The sequence below is a fragment of the Apis mellifera genome, linkage group LG8 (assembly GCF_003254395.2).
Source record: "Apis mellifera strain DH4 linkage group LG8, Amel_HAv3.1, whole genome shotgun sequence".
Classification (NCBI taxonomy): Eukaryota; Metazoa; Arthropoda; class Insecta; order Hymenoptera; family Apidae; genus Apis; species Apis mellifera.
Window position 1 is genome coordinate 9,779,810 of NC_037645.1, and position 26,654 is coordinate 9,806,463.

The 26,654-nt window shown below is 32.8% G+C and overlaps 2 protein-coding genes and 1 long non-coding RNA gene across 4 annotated transcripts; 1 reads left to right on the top strand and 2 right to left on the bottom strand.

Moving 5' to 3' along the window:
- The first annotated feature begins 863 nt into the window (after positions 1–863).
- Positions 864–18,970, top strand: LOC413052. 2 transcript variants are annotated; one of them, XM_016913467.2, is made up of 5 exons: positions 864–1,281; positions 4,124–4,660; positions 4,750–7,836; positions 8,572–8,733; positions 18,850–18,970. In XM_016913467.2, the coding sequence occupies exons 2-4, from the start codon at positions 4,143–4,145 to the stop codon at positions 8,669–8,671; spliced, it is 3,705 nt and encodes a 1,234-aa protein (XP_016768956.2). In that variant the 5' UTR covers positions 864–1,281; positions 4,124–4,142; the 3' UTR covers positions 8,672–8,733; positions 18,850–18,970. The 2 variants fall into 2 exon arrangements, with proteins under 2 accessions (XP_016768956.2, XP_396503.5); XM_396503.7 differs by lacking the exon at positions 864–1,281 and adding an exon at positions 2,404–3,124.
- Positions 9,281–15,320, bottom strand: LOC102656668. The gene is made up of 2 exons (XR_411079.3): positions 14,410–15,320; positions 9,281–14,183 (listed from the first exon to the last, which is right to left on the bottom strand). It is a non-coding gene; the product is annotated as an uncharacterized LOC102656668 (long non-coding RNA).
- Positions 18,971–24,291: 5,321 nt separating the features above from the next.
- LOC113218919 (dynein regulatory complex protein 9-like) lies at positions 24,292–26,452 on the bottom strand. Its single transcript, XM_026442062.1, has 5 exons — positions 26,038–26,452; positions 25,674–25,929; positions 24,997–25,154; positions 24,842–24,906; positions 24,292–24,690 (listed from the first exon to the last, which is right to left on the bottom strand). Exons 1-5 carry the CDS (start codon positions 26,101–26,103, stop codon positions 24,495–24,497), a joined length of 741 nt encoding a protein of 246 aa, XP_026297847.1. The 5' UTR covers positions 26,104–26,452; the 3' UTR covers positions 24,292–24,494.
- Between the last annotated feature and the right edge of the window lie 202 nt (positions 26,453–26,654).

Below are 26,654 nucleotides of genomic sequence, written 5' to 3' on the forward strand. Positions count from 1 at the left end.
AATAACGTGGCGTTATTTTAAAATCTACGCCATAAGTGAAAATGTAAATTTGCCATTTTTATTTTAATCGTCCAACAATTTTTTGAATTTAATCTAAATTTTGAAAGTTAATTTTTGGAAAAAAATAAAATTAAAATTGCAAATAAAAAAAAAAGTGGATTAAAAATAATTGAGGTAATAAAAATATAATAAGAATAGAAATTATAGTATTTAAGTCTTAAGATTAAGAATTGTACATAAAGAAGAAACAAGGAATTAATAATAAATGATTGTTTAAGAGATTAAAAAATGAAAAAATTACAATTTGTAATATTTAATCGTGAGGAAGAATCGAAAAATTGTTTAAAGAATCTTCGTGAGATTCTTACCAGTGTTTCTGTTTCCCTCTTTATTTATCGTGATTCTCTATTGCTGTCGCTACTGCGGCTGTGACTGCGTTTTACGAAACTGTTGCTGCTACAAGTCGATATCAAGCATGCGCTGTCATTGTGAATTCACGTCATTATCGTAATCTTGAGAAGTCACATGCCCAATAATTTTTCAACTATTAACCCTAACAACTTTGTGCTCGATTTTGTTTAAAAAAATTTATTTTTCCCGAAAAAGAAAAAAGAAAATACTTCACTTAAGAAAGAATTTCTTAAATTTATTCTATAACATTATTAACATTAAGATCGATCCTTAGACAAATAGAAAAGAAATTCAAATCTATTTTGTTACGTATGATTAATCTTATCGATTCGATATTGAAATAATCTTCGATAATAATATCGAATCAATCTATAGATTCTAAATATGATCGATCGATAATTATCTCTCGTTAAAATTATTGAATTTCATTCGTTGTTGATAAAAGTAAAAAAGTAAAATTAATCTAAAGTAAAATTGTATTACATTGCACGAGATACATCGCGAAATATTACATTTAATAATCGTCGTAATAAAGTTTCCATATTGTGTGCAGTGTTCGGAATAAGGTTAGGTCGACGAAGAAAAATGTATGCAAGATTTCATCTTGCATGCAACGAAAAGCAACTTTATCGAGACGTTTCTTAAATGGTGGAACGGATTTGCAACCTGTTTTTGAATTATTGAACAGGGATGACGTAATCTCGAGACGCGCCACGAATTCATAATAGTGCACGAAACGATGTTAAAATGCGAGAGAGTTATTTCTACACGGCACACGACCGATGTAGGTGACACGATAACAATAATTATCAACTTTGTAATTAGTATCGTTGCCATTCAGCTCCGATGTTAAGGATATTGTAGGATAAGGTGTGATTAAAATTCTTTCATCCTTTGAATACATCTTTGTGTTCGTTCGTTGTATCAAAACATGCTTGATTAACGTATATTTTTATTCAAATAATTTTGACTTGATTCGAATGGTTTCTATTCGAAACGTAACAATCTTTTCCTTTCTATTCTTATTGCATATATTTATTGATAAAGATTTTTATCGTATTACGTATCAATTTTAATTTTTTATATTTTTATTTAAAAAATTTGTTTTAAATCTCAAAATTTATTTGCGTATTTGTATTATATTTGCTGATAATACGTTTTATATATTGATTATACTTGTTTCGTTATTACTTGCTAAATAGATAAGTAAATAGATAATTTTATCTTTATCAACATACACATTTTTAACTAATTCTTGAAAAAATAAAATAGGTTAATATTATAGTGTGATAAAATATTTAGTTTCAGCATCATTCTTGATATTCAAGCAATAGTAATCGTTCTTTTAAATTATCAAGGTAATATTAATCAAGGTAAGATTAAAGTAAAAATAAAGATATATATATATATATATATATATATATTGATTTAATCATTTACACACATCATGATATGCATAATATATATATTACGAAACATTTATTATAATATTTTGATTAAAATTGTTAATTATCTTTCTATCATTCATAATAATTATTATGAATAATATATAAAATTATTAAAATTATGTTTTTATATCTTTATCTTATATCATAAAATTAATTTCTCAAAAAGATTAAAATTTCACTTCACTTTTTTCTTTCAAAATTTTATATTTCATTTATTTCTGCAAAGAAATTATTATCCAAAAATTTTTTTTATTGTAAAAAATAAATATTTTTTATCTTTTTTCTTAATCATCGAATAACTTTAAAATAAGAATTTAAACATTCCCGCTCCCTTTGTCTTCCCTAGGGAAACACTCGGCCCTATCTAGTAATTTTTCCTATTTCTTGCAATAATATTATAAAACATATTTACAAAAATTTTTATAATCATTTTATGTATAGATGTACCCTCGTCACTTTATTTATTTTTATAAAATATATTTTAAAAGTTTGATTTTAAATAAAATATTAATCATTGGATTTGCAATTGATTGATTTCTGCATGTAGAATGTAGTGGTGTAGAATGGCGCCATCTCGTTGACAAGTATTCAGTTGCATCCGTGCATGGTCCGTGGCAGTAGGCGGTACTGTGTTTTGTCGGGTGGTTAGGTTTCTTGTCGTTTGTACGTGCATTTAAATTTTATAAAAGTTAAAAACGAAAATGCAACGGAGACGACTCGTAATGTGCATCAATACGCATCTCGGCGCTTCTATTTGAGAACTATCACGGTTTGAAATTGAAAAAATCGCGCGCGCATTTTAGGTTAAATCGTCTTACGAACAATCGGGTGCATAACAATGCGTTGCGTGAGAAATTCATACGGTGAAAGTCTCTCGCACGTCGTGCAATTGGAATTCCAACGAAGTGTACGTTGTCGTGAATTAGTCGTCGCTTTCTGACCGTCTTCCTCCAAACTGTGTGCATCTTGTCGTGTACGTTTATTCGCAGTGCAACAACAAAAAGAAAAAAAAGGGAGAGGGAAAAAGGAAGAGAGAGAGAGAGAGAGAGAGATAGAAATATAGAAAGAGACAAAGAGAAAGAAAAATGCCGAGGCTACTCAAGTGGCGATGATTCCGCTCAAATTTCGCCGCCGTCTAATTTCATATAGGATTTCCCCGTATTGCACATGCACCGAGTGACTGTAAACAGATTTGTGTTGAGACGAACATGCGCGCTGATGGAATGGAAACGTAACTGCTCTCGACAGTTTTCTTCCATCGAAAGGTAATCAATGCTTTTATCCCCTGAGGATATGATCTGTTCCTTTTTCTTTTTTTCTTTTTTTGTTTTGAAAGTGCAATATATGGTGAAGGGAAAATATATATCAGGATAATCAATGTCACGCTTGATTTTTTTTTTGTTCGATTATATATAGTTATAGTGTATTTCTTTTATAAACGTATTTTTTTATTATTTATTTATTTTTTTTCATCTTTCTTCAATTTCTTTTTGCAGTATTAAACTTAATATCGATGAAATTAATAATTATAAAATGTTTTGCATAAGAAAAAAAAATTTTTTAATTATAAAAGTGATTTATATAACCGAAGTCTCTGATTTATAAATTGTCATCTGATACTTTACCAATACCATTATTTAATAAATTATTGAGCAAGAGAGCTTTGATATTTTTATATTGGATTATACGTTTTATCCGATTCTTGATTAAATTATTTTTAAGAATATTTCAAAGCAGATAGAGACTATGAGAAATGTGCATGATTTAAATTTGCTTTTGCGTCTTATTCTGCATCAAAGCCCAACATTATAAATGGTTTTTTTGTACCTACAATATATAACATGACATATGCCGACAATTCTTCTTCTTACAGCTAAGCATTATCTCATTTCCTGTTTAAGGGGAGATAAGAATAAACCATAAATACTGTATTTATATCATTCTATACACCTACATAATTCTCTGATACTAATTGTTTTTATGTACTGCATGATCTCTATTAATATTGTATACGAATAAAAATAAATGAATTTAACATTATTGATTTCATTGTTGTTTTACTATCATTATATATATCCTTATATCTTTGTAATATTTAAATAAACAAATTATTATTTCATACTTTTCCTTTTTTTCTACCTTTTCATATTGTGTGGTAATTATATATTCTTGTTTTAATTTTATCCATTTTCTATGTTGTATTAATAAATTTTCATTTCATTATTTCATCAATATACTTTACATAATCCATTTTTTTCTTTCAGGATATTAGAATAACTGAACATGGCAGATGATGAGGGTACAGAATGGTTGCAGGAACTGCTGCACGATGTTCAACTTTCACAGTTTTTCACTAGGATACGGGATGATTTACAAATCACTCGATTGCATCATTTTGATTATGTACAACCAGAAGATCTTGAAAAGATAGGTTTAGGAAAGCCAGGAATTAGAAGATTATTAGAAGCGGTTAAGAAAAAGAGAACCACGCAATGGAAGAAAAACTTGATAACCAAGATCAAGCCTGGAAGCAGTACGAAAAGCAATAAGAAATCTTCGCAACCAATTGAAAGTTCCTCGGTGCTAACCTGTCTCATTCAAGACAAAGATGTAACGTTATCCGATCAATTGGGTGATGGTAGTTTTGGTATAGTGAGACGTGGAGAATGGACTTCTCCTTCTGGTAGAAAATTACCAGTTGCTGTGAAAGTTTTGAAAGCGGATGCTCAACCAAGTGTTATAGAGAATTTTGTATCTGAAGTTCAAGTAATGCATACGTTGGATCATCAAAATCTCATTAGGTACTCATATATTATAAAGACTAACGGATAAAATCAAATAATTAATTTTAATTAAATAAATTAATATATTATTATTACTTTTTTTATAGATTATACGGTGTAGTATTATCACAACCAATGATGATGGTGACGGAACTTGCCTCTCTTGGAGCTCTGTTGGATTATTTGCGAAAACAGTGTGGTCAAATTTCAGTATTAACATTGTGCGACTATGCTTTGCAAGTGGCCACTGGTATGGCCTATTTGGAAGCAAAGCGTTTCCTGCATCGTGATCTAGCTTGTAGAAACGTTCTTCTGAGTTCGATAGACAAAGTGAAAATCGGTGATTTTGGCCTAATGCGGGCGCTGCCCCAACAGGAGGATTGTTACGTGATGTCAGAACACAAGAAGGTGCCATTTCCTTGGTGTGCCCCGGAATCGTTGAAAAGACGGAAATTCACTCATGCGTCCGACGTGTGGATGTTTGGCGTCACGTTGTGGGAAATGCTTACGTTCGGGGAGGAGCCGTGGGTCGGTTTGAAAGGGTCGGAGATTCTTCGAAAAATTGACAAAGAAGGTGAAAGATTGCACGAGCCGGAGGCAACACCGCCCGAGATGTATCAACTGATGTTACGTTGCTGGGCCTGCGATCCTTCGGAAAGACCAACATTCGCCTCTCTGCGAGTATCCCTCACGTCTATGGTCCCAACGGTGATGAAAGCGATCAGTTCGTTCGCTGTGTCCGATCCGGGCAAAATGACGATAAAACAAGGCGATCAAATAATCATTTTGGACGGGCAACCGGAGAATTATTGGTGGAAAGGTCAGAACCAGCGAACCTTTCAAATCGGCCTTTTCCCCCGCTGTTACGTCGACCCTATGAGGCGCAAACAGCCGGAAGACATCAGTAAACCGTTGGAGAATTCTTTCATTCACACCGGGCACGGTGCACCGTTTGGAAAGAGTTGGGGCAGCCCCACTTTCATAGACGACGTTTATCTTCGAAATCCGATGGAGCCGCCCGACATCGTCGGGGTCGCTGTACCGGACCCCAACATTTTGAAGGAGAAATATTGCGGCACGCCGCGTTCGCGCAAGCAATTCAATTACACGAAGTTTCAAAACGACGTCGGTGCTAGTCCTGTTAAAACGACGAATGCCAGTCTTCCGACCGGCAACCAGGAGGGCAGTTTGATCGACCTGTCGCCGGAAGAAATCGTGAATACGAACGAGGCGCAATCGGATACCGCTTGTCGACGGGTGGTCAACATTCTCGACGAGCCTATCGATGACATGGAGCAACAGGCGAATTGGCAGGACGTGGACGATCCTCGAACTTACGCCAATTTCCCCGGGAACGTGGATCCAGCATACTCGGACCCGTTCGACACGTCCTCGGTATTTTTGAAACTGCCCCACTCGAGATATTACAGCCACGTTCCGTCAGATGTGAGCAATCGATACTTCAAGACGCAAAGTTACGGAAACGTACAAAACCAGGACGCTGGTAACAGTAGCCAGAACAGTACAAATTACTTCGCCTCGGAATCCGGATCGGACGGAATGAGTCATTACTCCATAAACCTGAGCAAAGAGAGTAGGAACGACAGTATTAATCTGAACGTGAACGTGGACACGGAGGAAGGTAGCGCAACGTACAGTCAGAACCATTACAGCGAGATAGATAAACCTAGTCCGCCTATAGCCAATTGGCCTGAGGATCTGCAGAATGACGCGCAGACTTACGCAAATGTCTCTAGTCGAAATTTGCAAACAACTTCTGACGCCCCTCCCCCCCCGCCCCTCGCCCCCAACGAGAGCCCGTCGAAGCCGAGATCGAATCACGATTTGGCCCAAAGTCTGAGCGAGTTGGCCATAAACTCTCAGAGTATCTCGCCCAAGAAATTGGATCCTGCTTTCCTGGCCGAGTTGGAGAAGCATTTGGGCGAGAAAGAGGCGAGCAAAAACATGATCGCGAGCCAGCAAAATCCGGATCCCGACTCGTACTCGTCCATCAACAAGTTGCAGGATCACAGCACGATCCCGGCGTTGAAACCTCCCCCTCAAACCATCAAACGGAAATCACCTCAGTTGGATTACAGAAGCAGCAATCTGCCCAGCAAAGTTCAAAACTCCTGGCCGTCCAAGAGTACAAACATTCAACAACCTCGCACCGAACGCGTCTTGGAGACGACCACGGAACAGATGGTAGGGCAAATCTGGCAACAGACTCAGGCGTCCCAAACGAACCTCAACCTCTTGCAAATCGCGCCCAGTAACGTGTTCAAACAGAACTTGAACCACGCCCAGAACTCGCTGTCCATTTCCAACCAGACCATGAACGCCCAGAACCTTTCCTTGCCCACCGTTCACGGGATAACTCAGATTCAGAACGATCTCCAACAAACGTACAACGTGAAACCTCCCAACGTGATGTTCTCGGAGCAAGTGTACGCGGAATTGAAGCAAACCGTACCCAATCTCGATCAACTGTCCCAGAACGAGTTCAACACGTTGTACAACAAGACGGTGCAGCAAAACATTCTGAGGAATTACTACGCGGCCGGCAACTCCTCGACCAACAACTCTGACCCGGCCGCCAATCTAAGTCATAGCCACTTGCTGGACGGGCAGGCTGGGTCGAATCTTCAGATACGATCCGGGCAACAGGCGAGAAACGTGTCTGGCCATCCGTGCGACTTCAGCCCTCATCTGAAGCAGCCGCCGATGTACAACCCGCCTCCCCCCCCGGCCACGTGGAGCCCTATGAAGCCGGTCTCGAACGAGTGCTTGGGCCAACAAGCGCCGATCAAGTCCAATCTGGCCAACAATCCCAATTTGCTGCAGATAGCGAATCCGTGCAGTCAAGAGGGCGCAGCCATGACGCTGCAACAATCCTCGACCAGATGCCTCCCCGCCTCCCAGATGAACGAGACGGTTGTCAATACTCAATTAGCCCCCTCCACGTCCGCGTACCCGCCCGGGGTCAGCCCCCCGTTAACCACAGCCTCTCAGCAACTGGTCATGTCCCTTAACGACGAATTTCGAGCGAACAAAGTGATGAAGGTGCAGAGGGAGACGAGCGACGCGTCGCATCAGGAAATACTCATTGCGCTGCAGGCAACCGGCTGGGACACTCATCAGGCCGCGAAGCAGATATTGAAAGACAGGCAGGCCAAGATCGAGTCCTTGGTCAGGTGAGTTTTTTTATTCGTTCATCGGGATCCTCTTCAACAATTGGAATGATATTATCGGTGAAATTTTGACAAGTTGACAACGATAATGGAATTTTGGATGTATGAATTTTTTATTTTTAGGTTTTTTTTCTTCGGAGTGTAATATTGAAATAACTATTTACAGCTTAAAAAATGTACATTAAATATTGGCAAAGATTAAATGTTGGCAATTATATTTTTGTATTTATTTTGATTGAATGTGTGTAAGTCGATCATAAGTCTATAAAATTATGATAGGTAAATAATTTGGAAAAAATTAAATGGAAAAGAGCCTCGAATTTTTGTTTGTCAATTTTCTCGACGCGAAAGTATTGTTTAATATTCCTTTCACTTTTTAACTAATTATCACAAAAATTCTTCGCGTATATACATACACTTACGATACTTTCGATTTCTCTGTTCGATCGTAGAGAATTGCTTGGAGCAAAATTTTTATAGACAATAAATAATATAAACATTGGTAAATCTTGTTCGAAAGATTTCGTAAGAGATTTCACGAGTAATATTAAAAACTCAAAATATTTTCATTATATTGAATTTTAAAGCCGAGTTAAATGAAAGAAGAAATATTTGAAAATTAATAATAAATATATATTTCGAAAAATTTATATTATATATTGTTTATAGTTTCATTAGGCAAGAAACTGCAATAAATGAAGTTAAACAATGACGCAATTGGCTTGGTTGTAATTTCAGGCTGGGCTTGGCAGACCGACAACAGTGCGAGGGTGCTTTGAAGCAGACTGAATACAATGTAGATTTAGCAGCTTCCCTTTTGTTAGACCAGGTCAAATGAAGGCAGATGTGAAAAAAGCAGCTCTCTGTTGCTTGAAGATATTGTAAAATAACCGTAGTGATGTATGTATTAGATATATATATATATATATATATATATATATGTATATTTATGAACGATCGCCATACAACGCGTAAACGAGGCTACGAGCTGCGAGCATAATTAAATAAGTGTCTCTTCTAAAAGATATTATCTTACGTATATATATTTAAAACACTTTTTAGGCCCTTATTAAAAGGTTACAAAGTTCCAAAAAAAAAAAAGAAAAAAAGGAGTATTTATTCTTTTTTCTTTTCTTTTTTTTTTCTTTTTCTTCTTTTTTTTAATTTCTTTCGTAATTTTATAATTGTGCAGAGGAGATTGCATTCCAGAAATTGGGCGAAGGAAAAAAGTACGTGAATGCTGAAAAGATATTTTCGCGAGCTAACGTAGCGAGTTTCAAATTTGTAGAAAATAAATATTCCTCTTGGGCCAGCATATATAATCGTGAGTTTGGCGCGGTAAGATTTATACGATGGATTAGGGATGGAAATAGATTTTTTCAAATGATAATTCATTGTTATATATATATATATATATATTACAAATATTGAATACGTGCTTCTTATAAAAAAAAAAAAAAAAAAAAAGGATTCATATCAATTATTTTGTATTAATACATGAAAATGTAAGAGTAACGAGCAATTATCCTTAAAAAAAAAAAGAAAAAAATTAATTCTTTTATTAAATTTTTTATCCTAAATATTCAATATTTTTTTTAAGAAAAATTGCTCGTTTTGATTTATGGTATATACGTTCATCGTATACGGTGTAATTCTTACATCACACAAAAAATTCTTCCATTTTTTCAAAAATTTTAAATTTTTGTCATCCTTGTTGTTTAAACTGATAAAAAGATTTTTATTGTATCGTGTTATAAAAAAAAAATCTTCCTATATCGTTGTAACGTAATAAAAGAAATTATATCTTTTTTTATTTACACCATATATGAACGAATACGGCCATAAAAATTGAACGATTGATATATTAGACCGTGTCAATTAGAATCATTGAAACTCTTCTATGTCGACAATCGGTTATCCGGTAATTAAATCTACGTGAAACGGAAGTGAAACGAAAAAACCGTACGTGGTTCCATTTAAACCCGATAAAAAAAAAACCACTTTCAGAGTTAAACCTCTTCCATGCATATTTATGACAGTGATCTTGTGAAAGTGGTTGTAAACCGTCTATCTCTTTTTATGATTAAATTCTTCAGGAAAGGAATCGATATATATATGATACGTGTCATCGATGGATTGGTTTAACCGCGCTAACATAACCTCTCTTTCCGCTCGACGTCGTCCAATCGTAATTCTCTAATATTCATACAATTCAAGTTCCATCTATAAAAATCGAGGAAATATCTGGATTCAAAATTGATTTATTATTTCTCTCTAATCTGATCTTAATTGAATCGAAACAATAATAATAATAATAATAAAAAAGCAATTTTTATTTCCTAACCAATTGTCGATCGAAAAAGAGTTCCAATTGATCGAAAAGAGAAGCACTTAGAGAATTTCCAAGAGGCACGACTACGTGCATGTAAACCGTTCTGTCAATTCCAATGATATCGCCGGCGCTCAAAGCCAGCTCAACTGCCTGTAGAAGCAAAAAAAAAAAAAAAATTGTCTCTGCTGGCATACTTCTCTATCCTTAAATGTCTCACTTCGATGGAGAAGGCTGCAAATGGCTGTCGAGTAAAAGCGATGCAATCGCTCGGCTGACGAAAGCATTGGGGTCCGATAGATGTACGTGTAATAAATGTGTAATAAAAACGATTTGATACTGCGGGGGGAGGAGTGGGGAGGAGGAGAAAGATTGCCAAGTAGCGAGAAACGTTGAATTTTTGTAACTGTGATATGCGTTACTAAAGGCTCTAGGCGGTATTGTTCAAAGATAGAAATAGAGAGAGTGAGAGAGAGAATGAGAGTGAGAGTGAGAGTGAGAGAATTTTCCTTTTTCTCCGTTTTCCTTTTTTTTTTTTTTTTAAGGATAGAGATTAGATTGTAATCGTATATATATATATATATATTGTCAGGAGTGTACATATAGGCATTTCATAGCTGACTGAAGTTAAATTTAAAATTTCCTCCTTTCATTATATTCTTTCTTTCTTTCTTACGTTCAATCCTGGCCAACGCGTCCTGGCCAGGATTTTTTTTTTTTAGTTCGTGTGTAATTGGAAATGCGTGCTTTTGAAGAATTCGTTTCGCCTAATTTTTCACGATCATAGTGTCATCAGTTCTTCGCGGAAAGGATTTTGATAGAAAAAAAAAAAAAACCCTGAGTAAAGTATCCTATCGAATATTGTCAAAAGGAGACACTTTTTATATTTTTTTTCTTTTTTAAACGTGCACCTATCTGCGAGAATCATGTTCATCATGTTTACTTTTTTACAATTTATAAAAATATCTTTTGAAAAAAAGAGATTAATTTGAGATTGAAAATTAATTGGAAATTGTTTTTTTTTTTTTTTTTTTTTAATTCAAATTTTTATAAAATACTCAGACCACATGCTCAGATAAGTATCGAAAGATGGTAAAGTAGATGCAACTGTTCTCACAGACGGTATTAATATAACACATTAGGGTTCAAGTTATGTAAGAGAAAAGGTATTGATATACTATTATATTACGTTATTCCTTTCTGCATAAATAGCCTGTTGTACTGATTAAAACGGGAGACACTGTGATTATCGTGACGAGATAGCCAGCCAATCCCTATTTTCTACTTAATCCCTATCCTTAACCTAATCTAAAAAGTCAATATTTTTTTAAGCTAACTAGTTCGAACGGGGCGAGAATCGAATGATAAAAAGAGAAAAAACGAACAGCGTTTTCCCATTCCCCGTTTATTTCAATTCTCCAACTGCGTTGCCGAAAGTCGGTAATTCATGTTCCAGTATCAAGTGAGATAGGCTCTCTAATTTATTTCTTAAAAGTTAACTCTCTAGATTACCCTAGACCCTTCGATCCTATTTTCCCCAGTGTACGTAATCTATAAAAGGAGCCTGTGTGCGTGTGTCAAGGCTCCTCTCGTCATCTTTCGATGGAGAAAGAAAAATGTTCGATACATCACAAATAAAACGTAAAATGTCGAAATTTTGAACTTTTTTTTTTCATTTGCACGGCCAAGATTGATTAATATTATTTTTGATATATTATTCGAATATTTATGTTTTTTTTTCCCCAATTCTATATTTTCCCCAAGGATATATGTCACGATCATCTCCCGAATTAATTTCCAACCACCGAACCGACGTGACTGGAAAATTATAGGTTATAAGTAGTAATATTAAACTTTTGATTTTAATGATTTTATTTAATTTTTCCCGTAATTGTAGGAATAATTAATTACAATTAAATGAAATTATATAAAGTATTTTGATATTATACACTCTAATATACATTTTTATAGTATTTGTAGATATTTATAACGATTAAGTGGAAAAGTGAAGGAGCAAGAGGAATTAATTAACGAATTTAATTCAATTTTGTTTCCATTCGATATTATAGTTGAAATTTGTGATTTCTTTTTTATCGTGAATTATTCTCTTTCATCTCGTCAAATATAAAGTGGAATTTTACGTTTTATCGATCATCAGAAATTCTTAAACGAACTTTTTAAAACCCAATCACTAATATATCTCGTTTCTAGTAATATATAATAATAATATCTTCAATAGTAATATTATCCAGTGTATTCTATCATTTTGACTAATCTATAATCTTTTAAATTTTTCACAAACGTGAAATCTCAACATCAAAATGATAGAAACTATTTTTATGGAATTTAAGATTTAAGACTCGCTCTTTAACAATAAAATAAATCTAATTATTTTGGTCAGTCTTGATCCTCGTGGATTTTTATACGCGAGATAGATGGAAAAAATCAGACATATTCGGTTGAATGCATTCGATGTCAAGATTGAAGAAAGTGTAGGATCGGACGATTCCGGCTTTCTAACAGTTTCAGTTTTCGATAGAACGGATCGCGGAACATCGTGAATATTCACGAGCAGAAGGTAGAAAGCAAAAGCTATCACACAATCGAGATGAATGAATTTGTCGAAAGGAGAGAGAGAGAGAGAGAGAGAATATTTTATTTTTCTTAGTAAAAAAAATTATTCGTAGAGAAAGAAAAAAAAAACTAATTTCGTATATCGTTGTAATTATTGTACTTATATCGATTTCTCAGTTAATTTCTAGATTTCTAAATATAATCCTAATAGAAATTTAGACACAAATCTGGATAATGAATAAACATCATTTTCTCGAAAGGAAAAAGAAACAATTTCGATCAAAAGAAAAAAAAAGATCAGCTGCGATATATCTAACATCTGGCTGTTTATTTGTGATTATCGAAAAGATACCTTTAGCTGCCGACATCATATATAATTTTAATATAGTTTTTAATCAGCATCCATTGCTGCTCATTTGTGATCATAGCGTTATTATTTCTATACAGCTGTCTTGTGATTGAATTGAACCTTTGATTGTATTAAATGTACCAATCAATTATATTTTGTATACTGATTTTACACCCGTTAGTTGCTTTATTTTCCCAAAAAAAATTGCTTTTCTCGTTTTTCAGACACGATCCATATAACCGTTCGATAATTCTTTTCTCTAAGAGGTTTCTTCCTCCAATATACAATTTTTTTTTAAATTTATTCACGTGTCTTAATTTTAAGAAAGTTATTCCCTCGTCTTCATTTTCACATCTCTTTCTTTTATCTTTTTCACTCACTGTCACGTTTTCTACATTTGACAAATCAAAGCAAAGAGAACTCGAACTTAAGTTAGGTTATGTTGAGGTTAAGTAAATGATCAAATTTCAATATCACAAGTATACCATGAAACTTTGCATAAAAGTTTCCAATTTTCGAGCAATTCCAACATTTGTTTGAATCAAATTTCTTGATCTTCTTTCCTTTATTCTTATTCCTCTTTTTCGTGTTCAAGGAAACGTTTAGGTTCAGTTGTATCACGATTAAAATTCCATCGCGTCAGAAAAATTTATCGACGATCATTATCACTGCATTACACAGCTTGAATCATTTTTAAGGATAATTAAGATGGAATAGATTAATTCGACGAAAGCACAGCGTTACCTTCTTAGCAAGTTCCCTCGCGTCTCAATTGCACGATCGATAATTACGCAATCCCGTGCCAGTCACGTCGGTTCCACGACGCCATTTTTCTCGCGGTTAGCACAATTTTAATTGACCCGCCCCGGGTGGCGAGTGACAGGCCTCTGTTCACGTGCGTTTCATACAATTAAATCCGGTTCACGATCGTTCCAATAAAAAGTTCGTCGCGTATTTGGGGGGAAGGGTTCGAACCGAGAGAAATAGAGGCGGACAGGATGGAATGTTGCCCTGGATGGTTCTTTCATTTCAGAGACACTTTCTTAAGAAATACGTGTTATTATATTCTGCCTTAATTAATTAAATATTAATTCTCACCTTCCCTTTTTAGTCAAAGTGTTTGAAAGAGGAAAAAATAATTTTCTCAAAGGAACCAATTAAAATTACACAATATTTTAATTCACAAAGTATTTAAATTCGAAATTCGAATATGTAAATTTGAAAATGGAATGTTGCCCTGGATGGTTCTTTCATTTCAGAGACACTTTCTTAAGAAATACGTGTTATTATATTCTGCCTTAATTAATTAAATATTAATTCTCACCTCCCCTTTTTAGTCAAAGTGTTTGTAATAATTTTCTCAAAGTTGGAACCAATTAAAATTGCGCAATATTTTAATCATACAAAATTTAAATTCGAAATTCGAATATACGAATTTTATACGAATTTCAACTGGTTGAGGGACGGCCCCATGATCCAGGCAATTATACAGGCGATTACAGGCGTAATAAGACGATGCACCAGGTTCAAGAGGAAGGTGGGGTGGTAGCGCAGGCGTGAAAGTCTTCAGTTTCACTTGTCTTCCAAGAGATCCAGCTTGGCGGCCGGTAGGAGAAGAAAACGGTGAAGCTCGCCGTTCGAACGGATCGACAGAAGCGAAATCGTGCTCGTGCCGCGCGCAATGCGCCTCCTCGATCGACCGGAAACGAGCTAAGCTCGATCTCGAACGAAACCGACATCGAATTGTGATTCAATTATTCAGAATTCTGTTCCGATATCAACGTGAATTAACAACCGTCTCTGTGGAAAGTGGAAAAAATAAAAGTAGTTAGAAGAATTAATAAACAAGACGGAACCTTTCTTCTATTTACCTTTTCACGACTGTTATCAACTACAATAAATCTTGTCTTGAGACAAGAAAATTTCTTCTTTCCATAATATATATATATGTACAATTTCGATGTGAAAAAATTCAAAAGGGTTGATTTTTGGAAAAAGGAGTACAGTTGATGATCGGTGAAAATTTTGAAGAGAGGAAGAAGAAATGAAAATGCCAACCGAATCATCGATATATTGGGACTCTGTCGGTTCCATTTCTATCGGTAGCTCCGGGGACGGTTGCAGCTCGACGAGCAGGCACTACGTGGATCCGTGGGATCTCGAGAATTACGCGTACCTTCGCCGACACAGCGTGGCCGGCGTGGCGCAACAGCCTCCTCCTCGCCATCATCGCCACCGATCGGCTTGTCGCCTCTCCCAAGACGCGCGTGCCCACTCCGAGTATTGGTGAGTGGTTTTTCAACCGCCAAATTCCACGTGGCTCTAATGGGATTCTTGGTTCTTCTTCAGTTTTGACAATCGACGATTCTTTCGATCGATCGAAGTCGAGAGAACGATTCTGGAAGAATTTTCAAAAATCGATCAAAATGCAAAATTTATATTATGTTTAATTTTTTGTTTAAATAAAGCGTTATCGAAAATATATTAAATATATTATATATTAAATATATTATTCGAAAAGTTATAATCGAGGTTTATCAAAGTATGGCGTGTTTTGATAAAATTATGATTTTTGAAATTGTTCGAGCTCGTTTGGGTTTCGTCCAAACTCGTCCAAACGATAATCGAGCGAAAGTTTCTAATAAAATTGGCTAATGTGATAACAAGGATGTCCTCCTCCTATTAAGGGGTGACTAATTTCATGCATGCATCGTCGATGTGGAAGAATTTGATGAAAAGTAGTTTTCAGTAGTTTTCAAGTATTAATATTTTTAAAAAATTTTTAGGCAAGAGATTGATTGTAATTCTTGATTTTCAAATTTTCTATTTCAATTAATGAGAATTAAAACTTTTTAGTAGTTTTCAAGTATTAATATTTTGAAAAAAATCTTAGGCAAGAGATTGATTGTAATTCTTGATTTTCAAGTTTTCTATTTCAATTAATGAGAATTAAAGCGTTTCTTAGAAATTATTGCAAATTTGAACGCACATTTTTACTGTGTGGAACTAGAAATGTTAATTAAGCTGGGAGACTGGCAGATCGAATCTGATAAAATTCTCGTTAATTAATTAAATGGTAAAACTAATTGTTGACACTTGAGATTGCGATCTGCTTATGATCTAAATAACGAGCAATTCTTCCCAGTGAACTTCAAACTTTTAAAATGTTAAAACCAATCCTTCGATTTTATGTTAAATTCGTAAAAATTTGGAACGAAGAATTTTTTTCACTTCGAGTGCAACTTTATTTACGATTTCTTTCGAATTATAATTTGTCACAATTTGACTTTTTCATTCTCTCGAAGATTTTGACAATTGGAAAGGACAAGTAAGAATCCTTTATTTAAATGGGATATAATTTATTTGCTCCACTCCATTAATTTTTAACTATAAAAATTCTACAATTCCATGCATGTAGTTTTCAACGTGATTAAAAAAAAATCGTAAATAAACGTTGCAAATTAATAACAAATTATGCGAACAGTTAATTTTCACGAAATTAAAAATATTTGAGAGCGAGGAATATAATGAATTTCGCAAAGCGTGCTCGAATTTCCAGTTTTAAAAACGTTTTCGCTCTCCATCTCTCTTTTCTGTTTGGGATTACATAAACTTGGATAGTTTATGGGTGCAATATTTTTTCTTTCTTTTTCTTTTTTTTTTTCCATTCACAGTCTGTTTAACCCAATATAATTTTCATACATTTGCAATCAGTTCGAGAAAGATCGTATCTGTGGGTGCGAAGTAGGGCACCGTGTTCTTGAGCATTGCTCTCGCAACGCGGTAAAACTTATTAAATTTTGCACACACCTTGGCTCGACGCATCAAGGAAACGCGATTTTCGAAATAACAATTTTGTAAAACACTGACGTGGAAATAAATAATATGGGGAGGGAAAAGGGATATTATTAATAATAGAGAGATAAAATAATAAACATGAAATGAAAAAGCGTACGAGCGATACGATCTGTTATCGAATCATATGATTCATAATTTTTGTATTATTATGCTGTCTTAAGTGCGTGCCAATTCAAATATGATAACCTGAATCGAAAATGATCACGAAAACGAGTACGAGACTTTCTCGAGTTTTTAAATCTGTTAAAGATAAGAAAAGATAAAAACAATTTAACATTTCATCGAACAAGATAGATACCATTTATTATTTTACGATAATTTTTAAGATCCAATCGTTGTATCCAATGTGTCGTCTAATTCTCTCTCGATTTGCCCGTAGAATTTTTAACGACCAATGAAAACGAATCAACTTGACTTTTTTGGCTACAGATGGAACGACTTGTACTTGCTCGTCAACATAACCTCAAAGCGTCGAGCTTAGAGTCGAGAGAGTGTCTAGCGATAAATTTGTAACGATCTTTTCTCGTGTACTTCTTAATTTTTTTTTGCTTTTGTATCTTTAACGATTTTTTATTCTTTTAGGATCGAATTTTAATTAAAGATCGAGAAGAGAAGAGAAGAAAATTTTATTTTATCCTATATATAGGAATATCTACAATCGAGCATCCGTATTAGGTATCCAAGTAATATTTGTAGTGTTACAAGTGTACGTATTGCGAGAACGATAACCGTATAAAGAGATCTTGAAAGAAATCTCGTTAAAATTTCCGTGAACGATTACTTACGTCAACTGCTAGCATTACTACTGAAATTTCTATGAAATCGAATCACTTGGTTTTTTCGAAGTGAAATAAGAAGAAAAGACACGTATGGAGGGAATGAAAGAGAGAGAGAGAGAAAGAAAGAAAGAAAAAAAACATTGCACAACCAGAGGTTGGAGACAGCACGAGACACAATTACGAGGCAATTTAATTGCCGGAAAGAGACACTTCCTTTAATCGTAATGGGCATGCATCAGCGATCCAACGTGGTGCATTGAACCCTGTAACGCCGTTTAAATCGATCATTTGGATCAGAGCCGGTGAAAGGCCCTCGACTCGTTTCGAATCGCCGGCTAATTTAGTGGGGGAGAAAAAAAAAAAAAAGAAGAAAAAAAAATTCTTCTGGTAACGCTGGAACGAAGATTGCTACTGGAAACGGTTAACTGTGACTCGCCTTTAAATGGACATTTCTAATATTATCGTGCTGTTGGTTTAAGGCCTCAACTGCTCGGTAAATATCGCGTAATAACGAGATACACGTTCGTACAAAAGTGTTTCGTATTTTTTAAATTATTCCAATCGTTGTATCCAACGTGTCGTCTAATTCCACTCTCTCGATTTGTAGAATTTTTAACGAGCAATGAAAACGAATCAACTTGACTTTTTTCGCCACAGATGGAACGACTTGTACTTGCTCGTCAACATAACCTCAAAGCTTAAGTCGAGAGAATTTCTAACGATGAATTTGTAACAATCTTTTCTTGTGTATTTCTTAATTTTTTTTTGTATCTTTAACGATTTTTTATTCGATCATTTTCTTTCATCAAAATGTATAGCATCGTGGATAGCAGCTGGATAATTAAAGACGTATATATCACTCTGAAAATGAAAGTAATGCAAATCAAGAAAGTTAAAGAGAGTTAGCGTGGAACGTCATTATTTACTCGTTCGCGATGAATTTACAATAATTCTCTCTTGGATTTATTTATTACGAGTCGTTTGCTCGTTATTATATTTAATGATTTTTTGATTATCATTGTTAATCATTTGAAAAAGCGTATAATATCTGCATTTATAAGATTGAAGAAATGATAGTAGTCGGCATAAATTTGAAAAAAAAAGAAAACTGGCAAACTTGGTTGCAGGTATATGCCGTCGGTGAGAGAACCTGGCTACGACGCACCTGCTTTCGTGGAAGAGTTGTATTGTGGACCAGCCAGGTCGACGAACAATAGTTGCTACTATCATCAGCCAATCTACGAGGACGAGGTACCGGATTACGTCGCCCCATATCCGGTCTACACGCCTCTCTCCGGTAAGATTAATTGCTTTTTCCCTGACTGTCCTCACCACCCATCCAATCGAGGCCTCTCCGCTAAATTACAAACAACAGAAAATTGTTTTGAGAAGAAAAATTAATTATCCATTTTGTTGGTTAATTGGTTGTTTGATAGATGTGGCACTTTAATAGACAGTTTATTCAGCTGTGTGTATTATCAATTATTTGATGAACAATTACTCTTGGATGAAATTAATTTCATTTGCTTGAATGGTTGTTTAATTAATTTTTAATTATTTAACGTAAACATTTTATTATTACATTCATTTCTACAAGTTTCTTTAATAACCAATTGTATTATAAGTAAAATTATTTGTAGCATTCATTGTAATATGTGATTCTATGTGATAATATGTTATTCATTTCAATAAATAGTTTGTTTTAAAATGTTTGATGGATAATTTGCTTTCAGTAATAGATTTTGTGTTGGATAATTATCCAGTGATTATTTGAACATCTATTGTTGAACATCAAAGATCTAAATATATACTATGTATATATATAATTAAAAACATAGATGTATCACAAAGATAAACTTCATATTAAATTAAATTTCTATGATCTCTGATGTTTTAGATTCTTTTGTGTTTTACTTTAGAACATGTGTTACATTAATTCACATAACGTTTTGATATTTTCAATCAGGATATAAATTAATAATTATTCATCGTAACGAATCCATGCACAAGATGCACTCTTCTTTGATCTGAACCTTGAAAAAGGAAGTTCTAGGTCCATAATAACGTCTATAATTATACTGACCCGATATACGTGATCAGAAAACCGTGATGCTGGTTTTCACTTGCTTTCACGTCGGTCAATATTCAGTTCATAACATTTTCCGGATATCGTGTTTATATTTTTCCTAGTAGAAGATGTTCGTGGGGATATCTCACTGATTTTTTATTCATCAAAAGACTCGATCTTTTTTTCTCACTTATTCGATATTAAACATATTAAGTCGAATCCAAGAAAAAGATTTCTATTTCATCGTTCTTTTCTTCAGATTTCTCCTGACCCAATTTTTATTATTGCACTCTTATTATTATACTACTCCAATTAAAATGGAAAATATCGATGATCAATCTATTAGTTTCACCCGATTAATCTATTAGTTCAAGTTCTCCTAACCTAAAATTCTACATCCATTATACGTAACTTCAATGCGATTATAATTACGATTATCGTCGACAATTTTATCATATCTATCAGTTTCGCTTGATTCAACATCTCCTAACCTAAAATTCTACATTCGTGTCAGTTTAAAACACTGTAATTCGATACGTATTATAATTACAATCATTATCGACAGTTTTATCAATCCATTAATTTCGCTTAATATATTATTCTCTTTCAACTTCTCCTAACCTAAAATTCTACATTCGATATAAATAAATACAACACTAAGTTAAAATTAAAATATAAAGTTTGTAATCGTGTGTTTATGACAATGCAACTTCAATGTAATTTTGAGCTCGTGTATGGCTCGTGTATAGTGTAAATTTCTTTCTCGATTATTAAAAGTAAAGGAACACAACACGTAACTCGGTGTATAAACTGGCTACGAGCCAAGGATCGCGTGATCAGAAACCACAAGTCGTGGTTGGACGCGTTTTCTTCTCGCCGATCCCTGTCTGTTAATTGATATTCCACCACGCGGTGACTCGGTTACGAGTTATTCGAAAAGGTTATGCAATTGATGCATTGCATCGGTGCGCTGCACGTGCCGCGATGCGCTTGGTCGAGGAACGCACTTCCGTTTTGGGTCCGGTTCAGAAATTCCATTAATGGTTAAGTTACGTCGTTGCCATCGAGCAAAACCGTTTCTTTCCTTTTAAGCGATCCACGTCCATTTCTTTTCGTTCCATATATCTTTGATATATTTAAAAATACATTACATCGATATATTTATGATTACTTAAATTTAATCGTTTATCGTAAAATTTTTTTGCTTTGCAAAATTTTCAAATTTAACTTTTGCAATTTTATTGGCAAAAAATTATTGAAATTAAACATGAATTGAATATCGAATAATATAGAAAAAAATTAAATTTGATATAAATGTTTAATTGATTAATATATGATGTGTGAAATTTATGGTAAAAAAAGAATTTTGTTGTAACTTATTACCTGCTTTTTTTATATTCTCATTTTCTGAATAAATTGTTTGTAATTTATTATTAGAGTAACTGGTTGTTACACGTGTTGGGTGTGTCTTGAAACGAGATTGGTAGAAAGGGAATTGATTATAAGTGTACACGCGGTAAAAGGGAATTGTAAATTTCCCGATTGAAAGTTTTGTCGTATATATTTCGTTCGATATTTTTCTCTTCTGAATGAATGCATTAATGAAAAACTGAGATTTTTAATCTCAGTAATATACATAAAATTCGTATCATATTCGAATGTTAATATTGTTATCTTATCAATTTTGAAGATGTATTATCAATCGTTCTTTAGATAACAATCTTTTAACGAGAAATCATTTTTAAAAAGTATAAAAAATAATTTTTCGTGCCTTAGCAAGGTTTTTCTTTTTTCGAATTTTTATTTATACCATAAAGAAGATTTACAAATATTTTTTACTTCATAAACGATTCTACGATACAGAAAATATTATATTGATTGATTAATTATATTTTAAATTCTTTTTAAAATCTAAAACAATTAAACTTGGAAATAAACAAATTAGCTAAATTACTTACACAATTTTTATTTATACCATAAAAAAGATTTACAAATATTTTTTACTTCATAAACGATTCTATGATACAGAAAATATTATATTGATTGATTAATTATATTTTAAATTCTTTTTAATCTAAAACAATTAAACTTGGAAATAAACAAATTAGCTAAATTACTTACACAATTTTTATTTATACCATAAAAAAGATTTACAAATATTTTTTACTTCATAAACGATTCTATGATACAGAAAATATTATATTGATTTAATTATATATTTTAAATTCTTTTTAAAGTCTAAAACAATTAAACTTGGAAATAAACAAATTAGTTAAATTACTTACACTTTTTTTCCTAATCACTTTATACAAATGCTTTTACACATGATTAAATAGTGGAGGGGAAAGCGACCTTGAGCAGAAAATCTTTGATTCCATCTATAACCTAGAAAACTTACGCTTTCTCAATCTGTTCCCAATAAATCTTGCAACAGAAACAACATTAAATAATCGATACGCATTAACAACAATTACGTTAACGAATTATACAATCAATCCAAATATGAAAGTTAATTAAAAACTAATTAATCATCCGTGTGTACAGTAATCGCTTTTTAATTACTTTAATCTTGTTGTTTCAATGTTACACTATCAACGTGAAACTCTGAATATCCTCATTACGACATTCATAATTATATCATATTATAATATCACTATATAAATTGATAATTGATTTGATTCTTACAAATCAAAAAAAAGAAAAAAGTGATTAAAATTCATTTTTATCGACTGATCGAATTTCCAAATCGTTTTTCGATAAATGTTTAACGAAAAAAACAAATATTTAATTCCAGATATATTGGCTCGATTGAAATGAAAAAAGAATACGCATGATCAACTTTTTTGGTCAAATATTACAACGTTGCCATTTGTCATGCGTCGCAATAACTCGACCACGATTTCTATCATGTCCTAGAAAGTCCCTATCGCGACGGCAAATCGTGACACGCGGCGCTAGTAGTCACGAACGTCCTCGCGCAACATTGGCTTGATTATCATTTTTTAGCGGCTTTCAAACGCCTCTGCTTTCACCTGCGAATGAATAAATTCTCTTTTACAACGTCACGAATGACAATTTCATTCACGATGGAAATGAATGAGATTGAAGAAACGAGGAGACGATGATCGACGATGATGAAAAAATTGTCTTTGATCCTCGATTTAATTAAAAATAAGATCAAAGAATGCTCTTTATTTCTTCTTCTTATTTTTTCATTTTATTTGATCTTAATCTCCTTCATCTTTTTTTTAATTTAATTTGGACGGAAAAATTTGAACGAAAACACGATAATAAATTATTCTAAAAAAAAAGTATCATCAATATGAAAAAAAAATTCAAAGATGATATATTTACGATGGAAAAATATTTATTTTATTACTTCTCTTTTCTCGAGGAACTTTTCAAAAAATAATTATAATTAAAAAAAAAATTATGTTCGAATAAAAATCCACGTGTCATCGCGATTTCCACTTGTCCTTGTTCCGAATCCCGCGACCCTGCCACCACATTAAAAAAAAAAAAAAAAAAAAAAAACAAAGACAAAGGCGTACGTGGGTGTCGAATCTCTCGTCAATGAATCGAAGCTAAGTCTATTAAAAGATTTCGTTCTCGAAGACCTGTGTATAATCGGTTGTTAATCGGATGGATTACTCGGCAGAGAACGTCGGGAATTGAAACCTGGTCAAACATGTTTGACCATGGATGGATCTAAAGTGGAAAATAAATCCATCTCGTTCGAACACGTAACGAAGTGGAACTTTTTTCCTCCATAATCGATCTTTCTCTGGATAAGTAACCGGAAGATCAATGTTTTTTTTAAGAAGCTTCGAGAAAGTTTTGTTGTTAAGAGAACGTGGAGTTTTGTTGAATACTTTCTCCTCGGTTATAATTGAAAGAGATATCGCTCGTTGTTTCGAAATAATTTAACTCGTTAATTTAATTCTTGAGAAATGAACATCTTAATTTAATTTTTAAAGTGTTCGATTTCGATAATTTTTTCCGTTCTTTTTCTTTTTTTTTTTTTTTTTTTTTTTTTAGATGTGAGACACGGCGAATTCATGGAAGACCACAGGCGATACGGACACAGATGCAAATCGACCCCTATGCGAGAGATCCATAGGTATTTTGAAAAAAATATATTTGATCTTCTTTTTTCCTTTCTTTCTAAATTGATTTTTCTTTTTTTCAATTTTTCAAGGTCGATGAGCGTTGATTCTAGCTTTCCACTAATGGACTCTATAGAATCAGGTAGGTCTAATTTTTAATCGGTTAAATTTTTAATAACAATTATATCTCTCTTATGTTATTTTCATTTTCACAGATATCCCGGATTATCGTTTACAACAGCATTATCCATCGAGGGAGGAAGAAAAATACATGGTACAAATTATTCCACCTCCTCATCTTGATCTGAATACGTATGGACACTTAAAGATCGATTATACGAACAGCTGGAATTCGCTGAATCGAAAAATTAGTAAATAATAATATTCTTGTTGTCAAAGATAAGCATTTTTTTTTTTTATCAGATATATCTTGATTTATTTATGTAACATTAATACGTTTATCATTTAAGAATCTTAGACTCGAACCAAAAATTATACTTAGTTTAATTTTTACTGAAATTATTTACGAAAATGAATTTAACTTTGGACTAAATTAATATATATATATTTTTTATATTATTTGTAATGTACGCAATAATTATTTTGTATTAATCTCGTTTTCTTGTATATTTTGAACTGATAAATTGTGTATACTTTGAACAATATCCACTATGGTATCTTTGTCTTCGTGGAACAATTTCCTTTTCTTCGTTCCAATGTTTTTATTTACGATTTCCTTCTCGAAACCCGTATGTGTTGTATCATTAATTTTCTCTATATTCAATTCTGGCCATCTATGAAATTTATATTTTTGTATATAAAATTAATTAAATATATCAAGTGATTTGGAATTAAATATATATAAAAGAATTAAAATAATAATTATTCTATAAAACTTTCAAAAAAATTTGAAAATTCGAAAATAACAAATTTAAAATAGCATACCTAAAATAGGTATCTTTTTTATTTTTTCCCGAATTTTTGGGCCGTCCTCTTTTTTTAGGCTCATTCTGATCGAAAACAGAAGAAAATATATTTGTCTTTTAAATAAAATTACAAATTTTCTGAATCATTCTACATATTTTCAAAAATTTATTTACGGAAGTAGAGGTTAGTTTCGCGTTTTGCAGCAACATTTTGTATCTCTGTATTTCATCCGTGTGTTGTTGCTTCAGTAATGCAATATCCTCGTTATGTTTCTCTTCTTGCATTAATAACTGCACTTTTAAACACTCCACTTCGTCTTGCAATCCGCGCACTGTGTTGAAAATAATAATTATATAATAATTATAGAAAGTTAATATAAAATAAACAATAAATATTTTAAAATTGATTAACGATACTTAATAAATAGTTAGTGATTCATATGTAATTACATAATTACCGATAAACGGTAATGTCGAACGGCAATGTTAAAAAAATTATTTTAAAAAAATATATTTAAAAATTTCCTAAAAATAATTTTGAAAAAGAAAATTTTATTCGTGTCACATCTGATTATAAATTTTTTTAAAAAAATATTTCCTTAAGCATTCATAAAATGACGAAGTATTTCACAGACACGATTATAAATCGTAAATCGTAAAAATTAAACATTGAACTGATCGATCGATAAGAAAGAAAGCGATATGAATAAAAATTTCTGATTCGATAACAAAATTAATAATTCTGAACTGATATGTTTCTTATCGATTGGTTTTTAAATATATAACGAAAAACAAAAAAAAATTCGTTATATAATAATCAATCAAAATTTTAATAAGATTTATTTTTATACTTTGCTCGTCGTTTGCAATACGTTCTGCATTAATGAGACGCAGATCATCGCAATCTTTTTTCAGTTCCTCGATTATTTTACGAAGATCGTTCCCTTCATTCTGCAATTTCTCAACAGTGGTCTTATATCTCCTTTCGAGAAACAAATAAGTTTTCGAAAGTTTCTCTAGATTCTCTTTCATCTTCTCATAACGTTCTTTCTCAATCGACAGTGCTTCTTCTTGCACTTCGCAGTAAGTTTCCATCGCGACGTATGCCTGTTAATTTTTAATAAAATTAGAGAAGAAAGTTGGAAAAATATAGGTTTCAAATAATGAATATTTAACGGTGAATTAAAAAGAATAGGATAAAAAAATTAGACACACATCACGAATTCTCACGAATTGTTCCAGAATTCCACGCAACTCGGAATTAAGATACTCCTCCTCCATTTTAGAATTATTTAAATTTTGCAAACCATTCGTTAACTCGAGTCAAAACAATTGTTATTAAAAAATTTTGTATCAAGAGCAAAAGAAGCATAAACTGATATTCGTTTAATAATATTTTATCAATGAAAGATCGTCTTTTAAAACGTAAAATTAACTAAATTAAATCGAATTAAAATTTTACGGGAAATATTTTGAATTTAGCATGGACACGAACCACGAGGTTTGAATATTTGTTGTAGATTATAAAAAATTCAGCACTAAATTGCGAGATGAAGATAAAGCGAACTATTTTTATCTCTGTCACATAGCCAATTTGTCTCTGTCTTACTTTCTCTAACATAAAAAACTTGAATTTAACAAATAAAAACCTCGATCGATATTTTTATATTATTTCTAAAAAATCGATCAAAGATGACTACGAATATATTAATTACTCTACGTATTTAAACGATATTATAATATATAATAAAATAATCCTAATAATATAATAATATATATATAAATTTAAATTTTTCCATTTTTTTATCATTAACATAATTATTAATATTACA